Source organism: Apostichopus japonicus, chromosome 23, assembly GCF_037975245.1.
Source record: "Apostichopus japonicus isolate 1M-3 chromosome 23, ASM3797524v1, whole genome shotgun sequence".
In the NCBI taxonomy this organism is placed as follows: domain Eukaryota; kingdom Metazoa; phylum Echinodermata; class Holothuroidea; order Aspidochirotida; family Stichopodidae; genus Apostichopus; species Apostichopus japonicus.
The window spans coordinates 14,599,507-14,615,193 of NC_092583.1; the positions used below are offsets into that span (position 1 = coordinate 14,599,507).

At 36.8% G+C, this 15,687-nt stretch overlaps 1 protein-coding gene across 6 annotated transcripts in view; it reads right to left on the minus strand.

Moving 5' to 3' along the window:
* Positions 1–15,687, minus strand: part of LOC139964547 (voltage-dependent L-type calcium channel subunit beta-1-like) — a 119,603-nt gene that overhangs the window by 61,675 nt on the left and 42,241 nt on the right. The window contains exon 1 of one of the 6 annotated variants that reach the window (XM_071966189.1): positions 3,931–4,452. The exons of the other annotated variants lie outside the window; for them this stretch is intronic. Coding sequence (XP_071822290.1) covers positions 3,931–4,053 — 123 coding nt within the window. The 5' untranslated portion in view covers positions 4,054–4,452. Of the gene's footprint in view, positions 1–3,930; positions 4,453–15,687 lie in introns of those variants that run through there. 6 annotated transcript variants of the gene reach the window in all.

A 15,687-nucleotide genomic window follows, 5' to 3' on the forward strand; every position in this document is an offset into this window, starting at 1 on the left:
TAAGTAAGCAGTAATAAATTCAATTCAATTGAACTATACCCTGCTATTGTAGTCACCAATGTTATGGATGAGTGGATAACCTTGATATCATATTTACTTTGTGATATAATACAGGATGTTGCATAATGCTCAAACTAAGACAGGTACCCTCATTGGTTTGATTTATACCTAATTAGAAGATTAATCAGTAAGTAATTACTGAAACCATGTGACCGACAACAATATCCACAACAATATGTTAGGAGTGGGAGTGTTAGCTCAGAGGTTAACGCCGGTGCCTTTCGATCATAAGGTCCCGAGTTTGAGTCACTCCATGATTAATGTTTGTCGTCCAGTTACAGAGTTGTTGACAATTCATAATCATGGACGTTCAATATGAATCTAAGAGACTGACTTCGGTCAGCTTGCGGCTTTGATAAGCCAATGATGGCTTCTTCGTGAGTTCCTGCTTGCAGGAGGATCTAAAATACATACATACATCCATACATATGTCACCCGGACACTTCTGATATTTTAGTATCGATCAGATTTTGAAATAAAACTTGACTAAGTCAGACTATATTGCACTACTTTTGTCATGAGCATAGATTTAGTATCAAATAGTTTATCCGAATAAACTCGGTCAGAAAGCTGCTTTAAGGAAGGTGGCTATGCTTAATTTCTTTGCCACCTAAATCGACTTGAGAAATTCTCTATCTTGTGAGTTTGTGGCAGTAATGTTGTACATGACAAATGTTTAAAACCTGAAGAATGTTACCTTGCTTTTCAAAGTGAGCATCAGCAGTTAGTCTAGACTTACAAAACTTTAAGATTACCTAAAATCCAATTTTTTTTTTTTTTTTTTACAAGAATCAGTCCCAAAAGTTTTTTTATTGTCATAAACATCGGAAGCTATAAATTCCATCAGAAGAAAGGACACTAAACTTTGAAGACCTCTCTTTAGAAAGCCTACTTATGTAGGCCATGGACTGTAGGTTGTTCATGTTTGCAGATTGCAGCAGTCTCTTATAAGGCTGCCTATCAGAATTCTCAGACGGCCAGCTAAGTACGCATAATTCCATCCCTTTTCGTGAAATTTTCAACGGCCGGACAAGTGGGTGTTACTACACTAGCCCCGAAAGCTTTTCTCCACGTATCTCTTTTTCCTGAGGCTCTATAAAAAAATTGCCTCCCCTTAGAAACCGCCTCCTAATTTGCATAAAGTTCTGCCTAACAGAGGCCACACATGCCTCGCACTCTATCGCTATTCAGTTGGCATACCCATGCATACCTTAAGGTTACTGTTACTGGTCAGTAGACAGAACAATACATGAATACCAAAAACCTGCAAGTCATGGCCTTAAACAATGCATTCAAGTATAAAAATAGGTCACTTTTGTGACAATGCAAAAGGTTAACTCTTTGAGTGTATCTGGCCATAAATGGACTACAATATGAAAGACAAACATGTCCTTGAATCTTTGTTTCACAGATGAGTTAATTATATCTTTTAACAACAACAACAATAGCACAAGGATTTGACTGCTCCATATAGTCTACACGTTCTCCAAAAGTTTCTACAAACTAGAGAAAATCTAAGGACTAAATAACCGACTTTTAATCGACTCCTTTTTTTGAAGGCAGTTTCATTAGTACAGCTATGAGAATGTAGAGCTCTAATAAGATGTAAAAACTTAAAATAAGAGTATTCTATGGATTAAACTCGTTTTTTGAACATACAAAGCTATCGACTAATACAGGGAACTAGTCAACCGTTTAACAATGAACGGGATGTACGGTACCTAGTTGTTTTGTTCAATCAGAACCTGCTATAAACCTGAAATAACAACACCAGTGGCTGCATCGTCTTGATCGGCAGACTTGATGAGGAATGACATTATCTTCACATCCTCGACATTTATCTGTCCCTTCTTCCGTCCTCATGTTTTGCTTGCCTATCAACTCATCTGATTAGAAGAAGACGGTTTTATTTTACTACTACATTTGCAACAACGATATCATCATCTGTTTCCCGCCTGCTAAAACAATTACACATATAAATGAAGCTGTTTTATCAAAGTTGATTAGTCTCGGTATAAGCATTGGCCATATGCAACACACTGCTCTTGAAGACTCCATGACAGTGGTCTACAGGCAGACAGACTTAAAGACACTGGTCCACAGACACAAAGTATGACATCAAATCCAAAGCCAACAATAGAAGGCCAATTAATCAACAGTGTGGACTCAACACTGTAGATCATACTGTAGATCACTGTAGATCAACACTGTAGATCACTTTCAATCATAAATGGTCCAGAGTTCGAGTCACTCCAAGGTTAATACATGTCGTCCAGTTACAGAATTGTTGACAATTGACAATTCATAATCATGGACGTTAAATATGAATCTAAGAGACTGACTTCGGTCAGCTTGCGGCTTTGATAAGCCAATGATGGCTTCTTCGCAAGTTCCTGCTTGCAGGAGGATCTAAAATACATACATACATAGATAATGACACCTACACGCTGCCATTGAAAAGGATGAGAGTGCTAAAAGAAGTACCCATGGCTGGCCCACGAATGACACTGTAAACAGCCAATAGGCAAAATAAAATGACAACGGTCCACAGTAGAATTTGGTGGAAAGCAGACATTATTGTAGCCCTTACCCAGAAATAATAAATAATCAGCACCATTGGTCGGACAGAATGAGACTCAGGCCCAAAGGAAATGGCACTGTGTACAGATCTGGGAGACTTTGCCCAGGTGACATTTCTTACACGGGTACTATTAGGACATCTCTATGTTTTCAATACTGATAGCCCTTAATTAGCCAGAAATAGGTACATCTGCTCATGGGCAAAGGTATAAGGAAGGCAGTCTATAACCAAATAGAATCACTCTACTGTAGGCAATCAGCTGAGAAAATGGCAACAGCCTACAGCAGTACTTTGTATAATGATGCCAGCCGCTTAGCCAGACACAATGCAGAGGAAGTACATGCAGCTTCTACTATGTGTGGCAACTGATCTCCTTCTTCACATATATCTATAAAAGGATATTGTCTGAAAGGACAATGTCCAGCACTGACAATATTTATGAAGAATTTATGCCTTCCTAAAACTATAGAAATAAACAATTTTAAATCTTTTTTCCTTCTTTTGACAAGTTCAGCTAATACCGTATGAAAAAATGGTGATTTTCCATTACTTTTACAAGCGGATGTATGCAGTTACACTACAGAGTGCTGTAGGCACTGCTTCTTGGAGGAGTTACTATGATATAGAATACAGAGTAAGCATAGAAAGAATGATTTCAACCTTGTAACAATGAAAGTGTACTTTGCCAGATTGCCAAACTAAAGTAGATTTATTTTATGACATGTGGTATCTATATATGTGAATATGCACAGCTGAATTGTAGGAGCAAGTAACCTTGTAATCTGCTTTATCACCAAACACGAAGGTACAGTATATCGCTGATAACGAGATAAAGAACTTCTGTCAACAGATTTCACACTGTGTTCGTGTGAACAGGTAAATACCTGGAAGTTATTAGCACACCAAAAATTCTAATTTTTTAAGGGTTGTGGGATGATCTGAGATGATGGACTCTTTGGTGGGAGTGACTACCCACATGGACCCACATAAATCACTGCGACGATTCTAAGGACAACCACTATTACACATGTGACAGCAGACCCACTCTTCCCACATCCTAAGCTGTTATCTCGTTGGACGACCAATCAGGTTGAGGCATGACCTGAACCCGATATAAGAAGAATGTACAAATGTTTTGGAAGGTTGCAGCGGCGTGATTTTTGGATCCCTAGGAAGATTTCTGGGAGGATAAACAGAAAAGGACAGAAATATACCATTGGAGATTACCACCCTTTCTCATGTTTACTATTAGTTATTTATCTACTTATTTATATACAAGATCTATGTACCTTATTCTCAGGTTCGGTTTGTGGGGTTTCCTCGGTGCTTTTGCCACTTCCGATAAAATAGAATAGTGCCAAGCGGTGTTGCTGCAAAGTTCGAATCAGTTTCCATCGATATAGATGCGACATCACAACGACTTAATGGTGCCAATATTGTAAGCAATCTGAAACAGCTTCCATTGATTTAAATGTTTGCTGATAAAAATTATTCCCTAGAAAAGTGACTGTTATCTCCAAATACTTTGCTCTTTGGGTTTGCAGACAATAAATGGTCAACTGGTAAACAACTTGAATTTGATGAAATGAACAACTACACAAATAACTTGTTAATTTCTGAGCAGATTTTTCCAACAAAAAAGAACTTCACATCATCAATCAAACATTATTGCACGATCAGATAAACATCCTGAACAAAGTTCACGTCAAAAACCAGGTATTACATGAAGTAACCCTCACTGAATACGGACAATATGGTAATTCAATAGCTTAGATGTTTATCTTCGTGATTGATGTGGAAATGTACACTAAATGTATGGGGGATATGCCGTAACACGTTGTCACAGACACTTACTTTCACCCACAGCATAACGTCAACCTACCTGCAAATTTCCTTTTTTTACCATTTGTCAGTTGACTATCATTGGTTGATCTCCAATGCCACTATTAGCTATAGGCTCCAACACTTTATACTGCACATTAAAACTTTGGTATATATTTTCTCCCAGGCATGCATGCTCACATTGTACAGTACTGTGAAGAGAGGGTACCAGTATTCAGTATTCGCACAATATACAGAGAGCCATTCTTGAAATGGCTTTAAGCAATAAGTCACAAGGGTTCTTCCCAACTACTCTATCTAATTACTGGAACCAAAAAAAAAAACTTAAATTTAGGTGACCAGACATGATCCCTAATTTCTAGGGACAGTCTTCAGATTTCACATCCCGTCTCTGGACTGACAGTGTTCCAGGAAATATCCCCAGATTTTATATAATGTCCCTGGGAAAATCCCTCCTTTATATAAGTCTGTCGTTTTACTTATCAACCTATTAATTGGCTTCCCGTTCCCAGAGACGTACAGCTCGAACCTAGCCTAACATGTGATTGCTTACAACTAGTAATGTTAAGTTCCCTCATGAATTGCAGATAGAGTATATAAGTAACCAGATCATTGACTGTTTTCACAGCGTCTAATTCACATGAAGAGCACCATGTTGCACAGTGATGAACAATAAGATTACTATTTACTCGACAAGTGTTTTTGGCATTGCATTTATTATCTTTGACTATAATTTCTTGTTCCTTAACTTACTCACATGTCTCCTGTACAAATGCACTCTGATCTACCTTACCTATAGCCAATTTGTAACATTCTTCCAATTACCCTCCCCAGATGCATTGCTCTCATCTGACATTAAATTATCCTTCTTTTTTCTTTCTGATATGAGTGGGAAGTTTTTTTTTTTAATGATATGAGTGGGAAGGGGAGAGGTAAGAGGACTCTTAACCTCCTCCTCATACTCCTACTCCTCCTCCTACTCCTCCTCCTCCTCCTCCTCCTACTCCTCCTCCTTAGGAAGGGATGTCAGGCCCAACAGCCAACTATAGAAATGATCTCAGTGGTTGTACCGGAGCATATAAGAGTAAGGAGAATATTCTCTGTAGCATTGTACTAGAAAAAAAATTAATGTGGACATTACACAGATATCAGAGAAGAGATTTGCTTCTGGATAAAGCAAGCATTAGAAACACAAAGCCAAGACTTGTAAAGCCTACTTATTGGAACAAACAATGGTAGTTTTTATGCCAAAGTGATCAGGCAAAAACAGAAATTGAGTTTATGTGATGAAACTGCTAGGAAAACTTTTTGGAAACATTCACCCTAAAATATTGCCTGGGCCTAAAAACCAATTATCTGGAACAGCTCAGTTCCATTACATTAGTACTGATATCATGATGGTTTATCTAGTGAAGTACTATGTACAGTACATAAGAACCAGTACTATACACATGATCCTTGGCAAAGATCATTAAAATACTCTTGAATTTTGCAATTGGTTGAGAGTTTCTACAATTCTGATTAAGACAAGTAAATATTCAAACATAAACTGGAAATCCTTCAAATTTGACATATCCCTATGGATACATCCACTATCACAAGCTTTTACACAATTAACATTGAACAGATCTAAAAACTGAGAGCATTGTAAACTTAGCTAATTATATTAAAGAGGGTGACATTAGCATCTCATGAATATTTAATGTTATGGATCACTCTCTGTAGGGAAACATGATTAGATCCATCAATGTCACCCAACAAGTCAAGTGTCTCGAGACATCCTTCAATTTTGTCCACGTATTTATACCAAGGTCTTTTTCTTATCATTCGCAAGTCTAGGTCTTATCTCAAAAACCCACTGTACGTCAGTCAAACACACAATTCAGACTGAATATATGTTCTACGACATAAATAATTTTGCATGAAGGTGACCACAGAATCAACAAAACCATCAATTTTGGCGTGTCCTTCCTGACGGAATGAATGATCATAAGAAGAAAGAAGAGACAGTACCTAGATGGTAGCCACTCCCACTGTTTAAAACTTTGACCATGGTTTATGCAGTCATAGGATATCATGCATATTCATAAAAGGTAGGGTAAGTACATGATTATAAATTGTATCTTTGTTTCCAATTAGTGGTAAAGGGACAGCAGCACCCTCTTAAATCCTAGATTACCCATGAATAAGTTTCAGATGTTAATGTAAGTTACACAGTTTGAACTAATATACAACGTCATCAGCGATTATTGAAAAATGTCCCCTCCTTATACCAAAGTGGTTACATGAAGCAAGAACCAGTACTTTTCAGTCAGCATTTTTTAATAAAGTTTTCTTGCTAGAAAGAAGCATTCATACTCAACAGGAAATAATTTCCATTTTTAAACTTAATTGTCATAATTTTTTTTTTTTTGGTGGTGATTGGGGGAGGAGGGGGGAGGGGGGAGGGAGGATAGAGAACTGTGAAATACTTTGTCTTTCATTGCATTGATGTGTGTTTCAGGTAATTCTTTAAGCCATGTTAAAATCACTTGTAAAAACCATACCAATCGTATTGAACAATCCCATCTGGCAAAATAAACATAAAGCCACCTGATCATCACCCTACAAATTTGATACAACTGTAAAGTCTGGTAAGATTCTATAAAAAAAAAGTTGAACACTTCTGATGTTTTTCTTTCTTCTTTTTTAGTTTTCAATTTACAACATCTCGGACACTACAATTTAGGTATTAAAGTTAATTGTTAATTCTCCATTGAAATGTTGCACATCAAGGATACCTTGTCATTGGTGTAGAATTTTCCAGATTCTACACATCCATAGAGGGCGCACAGTGTTAAAAGGTTACCAGTTCGTTCTAGGTACAGGACTGTCTTTAGTTACGATGCCATCTGAATTTGACTTAAATAATATATAAATATGATATTTGCCTTTCCTGCATGGTAAGAAAGTTCCTGGCAGCAAGAAAAACCTTAAGCATAGTTGTACAGCTAGGCCACCCAGGATACAAAAGTGACCCAAATTACTCACAAACATATAGAAATCATTGGACATATATATTAAAGCAAATAGTTAACAATTTGGGGACTATATTTAGTAACAATGCCATCTAAATTTGATGTTAATAATAACTCATTCTCCCCTGGACAACCTCCAAATCTGATTTTGATTGTCCGAACAGAAATCTGGTCATCTCGGACCACTGGACAATTTGACGGCCATAAAAATCTGTCCTAGCGGAATTATCGGTTATAATCTGATTTTTGACTTCTGCATGGTAAGAAAGTTCCTGGTAGCAAGAAAAAGCTGAAGCACAGTCGTATAGGCCACCCAAGATACAAAAGTGACTCAAATTGCTCACAAACATAGTAATCATTGGACATTGTATAAATTTATCAAAAGCAACTACTGTACTTGATGTTGATTATTTTTCAGATACAGTACTAAGTTCTAATTAAAATACAGTCAAATAAGCTTGATTTTAATGCTTTCTTTGCAAGTGTTATTTAAAAAGCTATACATATGGTTTATATTTTTGAAACTTTTAGATAAAATTTACTATTTGCATATTGCTACTAGTACTAATATGCTTAGGCTTAGTAAAGCTTGGGAATGTTGCTATTACCTGTATAGTACTTTCTTTAAAGTAGAACGATAGTGACAGAAAAAAAATCTCTCATTTTCATATATAATGTAGTTTATTGGTTACCAAGCAACATATTTTTTTAATTTTCCAAATAGCACACCGGAAAGTTATAAAAAAGGGAATTAAAACATTGTTTTTTCGTCTCCGTAATTTAGGAGTTTGCAAACACTGCAACGACCTTGGACAGCCCTCAGGTCAGTGAATGACGTCACTGTGATGATCTTTTCTGTTGTGCACTGTTCAGTACGGAGCTGTGCGTGCATTTCGTGTCAGCATAACTGTTATTTTCCGGCGTAATGTTCAAGACATAAATAGATAATGAATATCATGGTGTTTCTTGATTTCTTCACCACGTGTTTACAAGTTTTTTTTTACGAAATTTGCGGCGATTTCGCAACGATTTCCAATATCTGAAGAGGTAACTCGCAAGCTGACCCAAAGTAACGTAAATCTCAAGATCACGTTTTTGGCGGGTTTTATACAGAGTGCTGTATGAATGTGCTCACTTACCAGTCAAACTGGCACAATAACAATAGTGATGACAGTCTCAAACGTAGTTTAGTATAACATCCGAAAGAAAATCCAAAGTTCTAAACAAAGTAGATTCGCTTGTATGCACTAGGCCTACTGTAAAACATAAACGTTCCTTGTTCCGTGCGTCATTAAATCCAACAGAAAGGTTTCATTGAGCTTGAAATACAACCGCATTTGAACTCAATCGAGTAGTTAGTCTAGCTCGAACAATTTTCTCACTACATGCAATGCCTATTGCGTTTATTCACATGCATGCCTCATGGTTTGGGCTTCAGGAGGAATCGTATTTTAGCCCAACTTCACGTAGGTCCGCAAACGGTACTTTCACACTGTGCAAATATAAGTGACAGTGTGCGCTACCGTAAGTAATACTTACACGATGTTTTGTTTCGCTCGAGCATACACACATTTCCTATTCGTATTACATTTAAAGTGGTTTGGAGGGTATAAACACATCTCTGCCCAAAAAAACTCTGCCTAAGCGACGTCCATGCCCCAATTGAAATTTGCACGTGGATTCTCTCCTCACATAGTCATTAGGTTGTTCACGTCTGACATGTCTTCCAGTTCCAACATTTACTGCATTTATCGGGATATATATAAATAATGCGGCATAAAAGCATCAATCTTTCAAACTTTTTTTACTTTAGTGACCTTGCCTCACGCAAATTTCAATTGAGCCCGAGATGGCTCTATATGACCGATTATTCCGTAATTTACATTGGGGCAGTCGGCTTCACTAAAACGACAAGAAAAAGCAGGAACAATAACACCTTATTAAAATTAGACCGTTAAATGTCTCACGCAGTGTATCAAATCTCCTCTCTGGTTTAGGTTTGTTTGTCGAGTCCAATATAGAGTAAGTTGCAACTAAACTTACACACTAAGTGCACACTGCTGAAGTACACTACGCCGAGCTCACTTTGTTATCATCATAATGACGTCACATGTCACTGTAGATCATGTGATCATCATATCGCTGTTCGCGAAAAGCCCAATTTTTGTTTAAAAAATCGACGAGTTTAGGAATTTTTTTTAAGCCTTTCCCAACATCGGATTGACTTGAATTTTCACATGTGTAATATGGAAACCAACTAGAACACTTTTGAATAAAATCGTATTTTTTCGTCGATGCTGAAAAATCACTATCGTTCATCTTTAAATATACCTTTTGTATACTAATTTTTTATTTAGAGAGTTGGGTCACACTGATTTGTCCAACATTGCTATACAAGATATAAATGTACTTTTATGAAGTAGTTTTTTCCAGCATTAAGTGTTTCACTCGATTCCCACCTGTTTCTACGGAATCACTATAATCAGAAACTAAAAAATAATGAGCAGACGCACCTATCTAATTTACAATCATAAAGTTATCTCCAAAGACAAACCACAATGCCGATGACAACCAGAACTCAACTATCCAGGCTATCCTAATGGGCTTGACTAATGCTGTCTCAATAAACAAGGTTTCGTCTAATCAATTATTCAGTTGATTGCTCCTCTCAGTCCCGAACTTATCAGCCAAGCCCCGAATACAAATTACTGACCTTCCCGCCTTTAAGTTCATTAGTAAAACATTCTGAAAATCTCACAACAGCTTTACCTAGAGGTTTATAACAGGAAACATCTCACTGTGTTGGTTGGTTGGTCTGATGCCCCATAAGAAAAATACATACTGTATATATATATAACAAAAAATATAAAATCAATATGTAACGACACGAGCATGAAACATGCGAAGGACAACTAGCCATCGTAGATAAATACACATTTGAGAGCAGCATGCATGTGAGACAAGTCGGTAGTGACGTAGAGAGCTAGCTATATGTATGATACTGCTGCTGCAATATTAGCCAGATAATGCAAGACTCGGATGTGCTGGTCTTCCCTGTCGACAGCCGCACCGCATAAAGTTGGTTCATTTGATATGCACAGGGCAGACACAAGTGGCTTATCATTCCAATAACCACACTTGTATCAACTAAAGACATATTCACAGTATAGTGTACTGTATGGCTAGCTTGGCTTAACGTCGTTGCCTCAAACAATCTTGTCAAAAGTCAGTTATTATTAAGAAACTTTTGACTGCATTCAATTGTTTGTATAATATCATAAACAGATTGAGAACATGTTCAAAACTTAACATTTTTTCCATCAAAGTGCTAGCTGTTCGATATTCCAACCGCAGATGGGGCGATACTGTAATTTAATTTGATTACTGATACCTAGTTACACTGTCAACCTTAGCACACATATCTCAAACAAAGTCATCATCTTCTGGTCTGTAAAACAGATGATTCATAAATGGCCCAATATTAAACCATCACCTGCTGCTTTTTCATGGCTTTTGAAATGTATTTGGGTGAAAAATATCTAAATTAAATATTATAAGCTTGGATGAAGAATCTGTTGCAGTAAGGTAAGCTAAGGTTGTGAGACTGTTCGAATTTTTTTTCAATTCTCAATAATTTTTAGTTTAGGATTTATTCTGTAGCAGACTAGACTAGAGAAATTAAAAGCATATGAACCCCCCTCCCCCCATGAAACAAACCTTTCCTACAGGTAAAAATATAACATGCTACAACCTTTTCAAATCCCATGCTACAACCCAGTTCCTAATCCCACATCACAAAGTTCCTACAAAATCCACTAACATATCTTGGGGAAACCTGCTGTTTTGCTTTTGCTACCCCCGCATCTTTGGAACAAATTACCTGAATCCATCAAGCTCCTTCTTTATCTTGTGTCCTTCAAATGAACTCTGAAGAGTCATCTGTTTCTAGAACTTGATGACTTCTACTTGAATTTTACATTTTCTTATCTTATTCTTTGCCTGTTTATTTGCTATGGACTTTCTCACTGCTGTTTTCATAAGCGCCATCAAGAGTCTTTTGATGGATAACGACGCATTATCAAAGTTCATTATTATCATTTATTATTATTATTATTATGATGCCTGATCTCATGATGTTACAACTTTTCCCATCTCATGTGACAAACTTTCAGTTAAATGAAATAAACACATGGTAATTACATGGCTAATCTGATCCTCCTCCAACTATTATCTCATCCGCCCTTGCCTGTGCTTCATCCATTTTGTTTAAAGTATCTACCAAATTTGCATTCTGGCAGGAACTGGTGATCACATTGTTGTTGTTGTCATCACAGGAAGCAGTTTGCACTGCAGCTACAGTACAGTAGTACTTACAGTAATACTGTACATTACAGTACACACAAGACTTTTATGAAGACTAATTAAGAAAAAAATTCATAAGTTTCCGATGACATTTGACATTTTGGACAGAAAACATTTTATAACTTTTCCAGGATTGTCCTGATGATCGCAAGGAGCCTTTGTGTACGTTCAAATAGTTCTAGAGAAAACAAATGACCATGAAAAAAATCCCTTCCCCAAAAAAAGAGAACAAAAGAGTCTACCGGAAATGATGTACATAGGATGATATTAATGAAAGGTCTCAACCGCACGGTTGGTTAACATTTAGTAATCATTTACATCAATACACCCACAAACGCCTGCTGATTAGTAATAAATAATTTAAACACATTGATATGAAACTCAAAGATAAAACTGTTACAGTTGAAATTAAGCCTTGAAAAAAAACTATATTTTAATATATATATATATATATCTGGAGGGATGATAAACAGACATAGGATGACTAATTCCTAAATCTTAAAGCTGCCATTTGGACCTAAAAAGCACATTCGATGGATGGAGGGGGGGGGGGAGGGAGAGTAGAATTTACTTGGCATATTTTTCGGTAGTACGTAGTTTAAGAGGTTTATAAATTTTATGTCTCATGAATTATTGAAATCCTATGGTTGCATGGAAAAAAGAAGAAAAAAAGGCTGTATTCGAATATGCGTAGCAATTAATTTGCCAATTTTGCCTTTGCCTCCTGAATTATTCTCTGATGCCGAGAATAACATCCATCAAATGGATTGGTAGATGAATATTCTACGAACTCCAGAATTTGCAAGATATGCAGTGGGTGTTTGTCTAGGTTAAGTTTTAAAATGAAGACTATACTGCATATATATATAAGCAAAGTAGCTTTTATCCTTGAGCCTTGAAAACTTCCATTCATAAAAGCCACATGGGAAAGAAAAAAATTGCTGTTGGTTAATCTTAGAAACCAAACTCGAGGTGTTATTCATCGTTAAGGCACAAGATCTTTTTGAAATAATCAACTCAGAAAATATAGCTTAAAGTTATAATTCAGAGAGTGGGCTCTAAATGAATAACCTTCCATTTGAACATTCTGTGATAGGAAAGATTACATCGCAAGAGAAACATGAAGGGCTAAAATTTATCACCAGAAGCGAATGACAAGACCTGTTTTTTCCTGTCATCTAAATTCCACTTATTGAGATGGGGATGACGAAACAGACGAGCAAGTGAGAAACAGAAGAGAGAGAGAGCGCGCAAAGGATGACATAAAAATGAGTAACGTAATACCAACCATCTTCCGACAGACGAAATAAAAAAGAGAGAAAACCCCTGGTGGAGCTAATCAACTTGAAGGCACTTGAGAATGCAAAACAAGTGATAGGAGACATGACTGAATTAGGGAGGATGGCAGGAAGCTGGGAAATATAATGTTATGGGTGAGCTCAGACCTCGGCCGTTTAATGAAGGAGTATTATATTGCTCGTTCTCTCTTTATATACGTAGTTTAAATTCCAACATCACCTGACATCCAAATAACACATTCCATTACAAAAACACAGACTGATCTGTGCCCATCATCTCTTTGTCTCTTTGTTACTGATAATAATTGAAGTCACATTAATCACTGACAATGAGGTTTAATATATATAGATATAGATATATATACATAATATATATATAGATATATATCTATCTATATATATAGATATATATCGATATATATCTATATCTATATATATATATATATATATATATGTATCATAACTCTTGACATGATAGAACAAATAGTGCTATAATTCTGATGAGACAGGAGAGTGACAAGTGATCTTAAATCATGAAGTTTCTTTTCCGAAAAACGACAAATGCAAAAGCCTTACAAACCCAACTGGAATCAGAAACATACGGTATGTACATTTAGGTGTTGATAATTAACTTATAATGAGAATAAATTGAATTAGATTGAAATCTTTTTGTGAGAGTAACACTCCATGGGTTTGATAAAAGCAGATGCAAAAATTCTGCACCAGAGGACTAAAATGCTGATGAGACCTGACCTGACTTGACCTAGTATGTAGAGGTTGATGTAACAATTCCTCACTTTGTGGTTTTTGTAATTTTGTAAATATTATAATGAAGTGTTACACTGCTGACTTATCACATAACTGTGTCATACATGTTCCCTTTCTTAATAATGTAGTGAAATTAGTGTAAGAAATGTGTATTCCATGTATTGTTTTCCCATTAGTCATGCTTGTAAGGAAGTACCTTTCACTAAATGCATGCAACAGGTGAAGAGTTTTCCCAAGGCTGTTTGACCATTTACTAAGATAGCTTTTATTATGTTTCATTTGTATTGACTCATGTTGCCAAGTTGTTAGCATGTGACCTTGCTCATTGTTTGTCCAGGATAACCTACTGTATGATATTTTGTACAGGCTAACATGTGGGATTTTGTACAGGCTAACATGTGGGATTTTGTACAGGCTAACATGTGGGATTTCGTACAGGCTAACATGTGGGATTTTGTACAGGCTAACATGTGGGATTTTGTACAGGCTAACATGTGGGATTTTGTACAGGCTAACATGTGGGATTTTGTACAGGCTAACATGTGGGATTTTGTACAGGCTAACATGTGGGATTTTGCACAGGCTAACATGTGGGATTTTGTACAGGCTAACATGTGGGATTTCGTACAGGCTAACATGTGGGATTTTGTACAGGCTAACATGTGGGATTTTGTACAGGCTAACATGTGGGATTTTGTACAGGCTAACATGTGGGATTTTGTACAGGCTAACATGTGGGATTTTGTACAGGCTAACATGTGGGATTTTGCACAGGCTAACATGTGGGATTTTGTACAGGCTAACATGTGGGATTTTGTACAGGCTAACATATGCGAGGTATGTACAACTTACTGTAACTTAGGCTAACCTTTTGTGAATAGTAGTTAGCATACTGGACTTGTACAGCTAACATATTGTAGAGCAAGCATACGGAACAGTAATGCTAACATGTGCAAGGTTTACAGGTTATATTTGGCTTCAGTTTGGGTCATTAGTATGTCAGTCCAGACTTGAGAGTCAATATGTAAGGCCTTTTGAGGGATTTTACATTTGAGGGTCGAGGAGTGTGCCTCCCAAGAGATTTGAGACCGATCCAAGATGTGAAGTTCCTGATCTTTCAAGAGCATTCTTTCTGTGATTAGTTGCCATAGTGTTAGTGTTAATCAAGTGGTAAACTGCACTTGCAAAATTTCTTGTTTCTTAGTTATTCTTCCCCAGTGTGGACCTCTTATTTTAAACATTCATTCCCGACATACTGGTAGAAGAAAAACCAACAACCCTTATGATACCACAATATTAAGAAATTAAAAAAAGGGCAGCTTGCTCCCTGCACATCTCCTGGCTATCTATATAGAACCTCTTGTCTAAATCACTGTGATAAATATAAATATATACAGTACTCAAATTTACCAGTTGAAGAAAACCAATCCCTTTCATTTCTGTCAATCCTTCCTTGCTGTGCGTACGTACTACTCGGTGAAGTCTTAACGAGACAGGAGTGACACAAAATTGATCTTTAAGTGAACTATTCTACTGTGAGTCATTTAAGTTGCCTCAGTGTAGGAGAAGGAGGAGGCATCTATGTGTTGTGCAAATCATTTAGTATTGATGGCAATGGGAAACTTGGCTAGCGGCAGGTTCTTGATGTTCATTCATGCTTTGATTTCGATGTCTCAGATCAGAGCGAACTTCAGCTAGGTGTCCTTCCAAACTTCCCAGTACTATTGATCCCTCGTTAGAGACATCAAAATAAGACCAT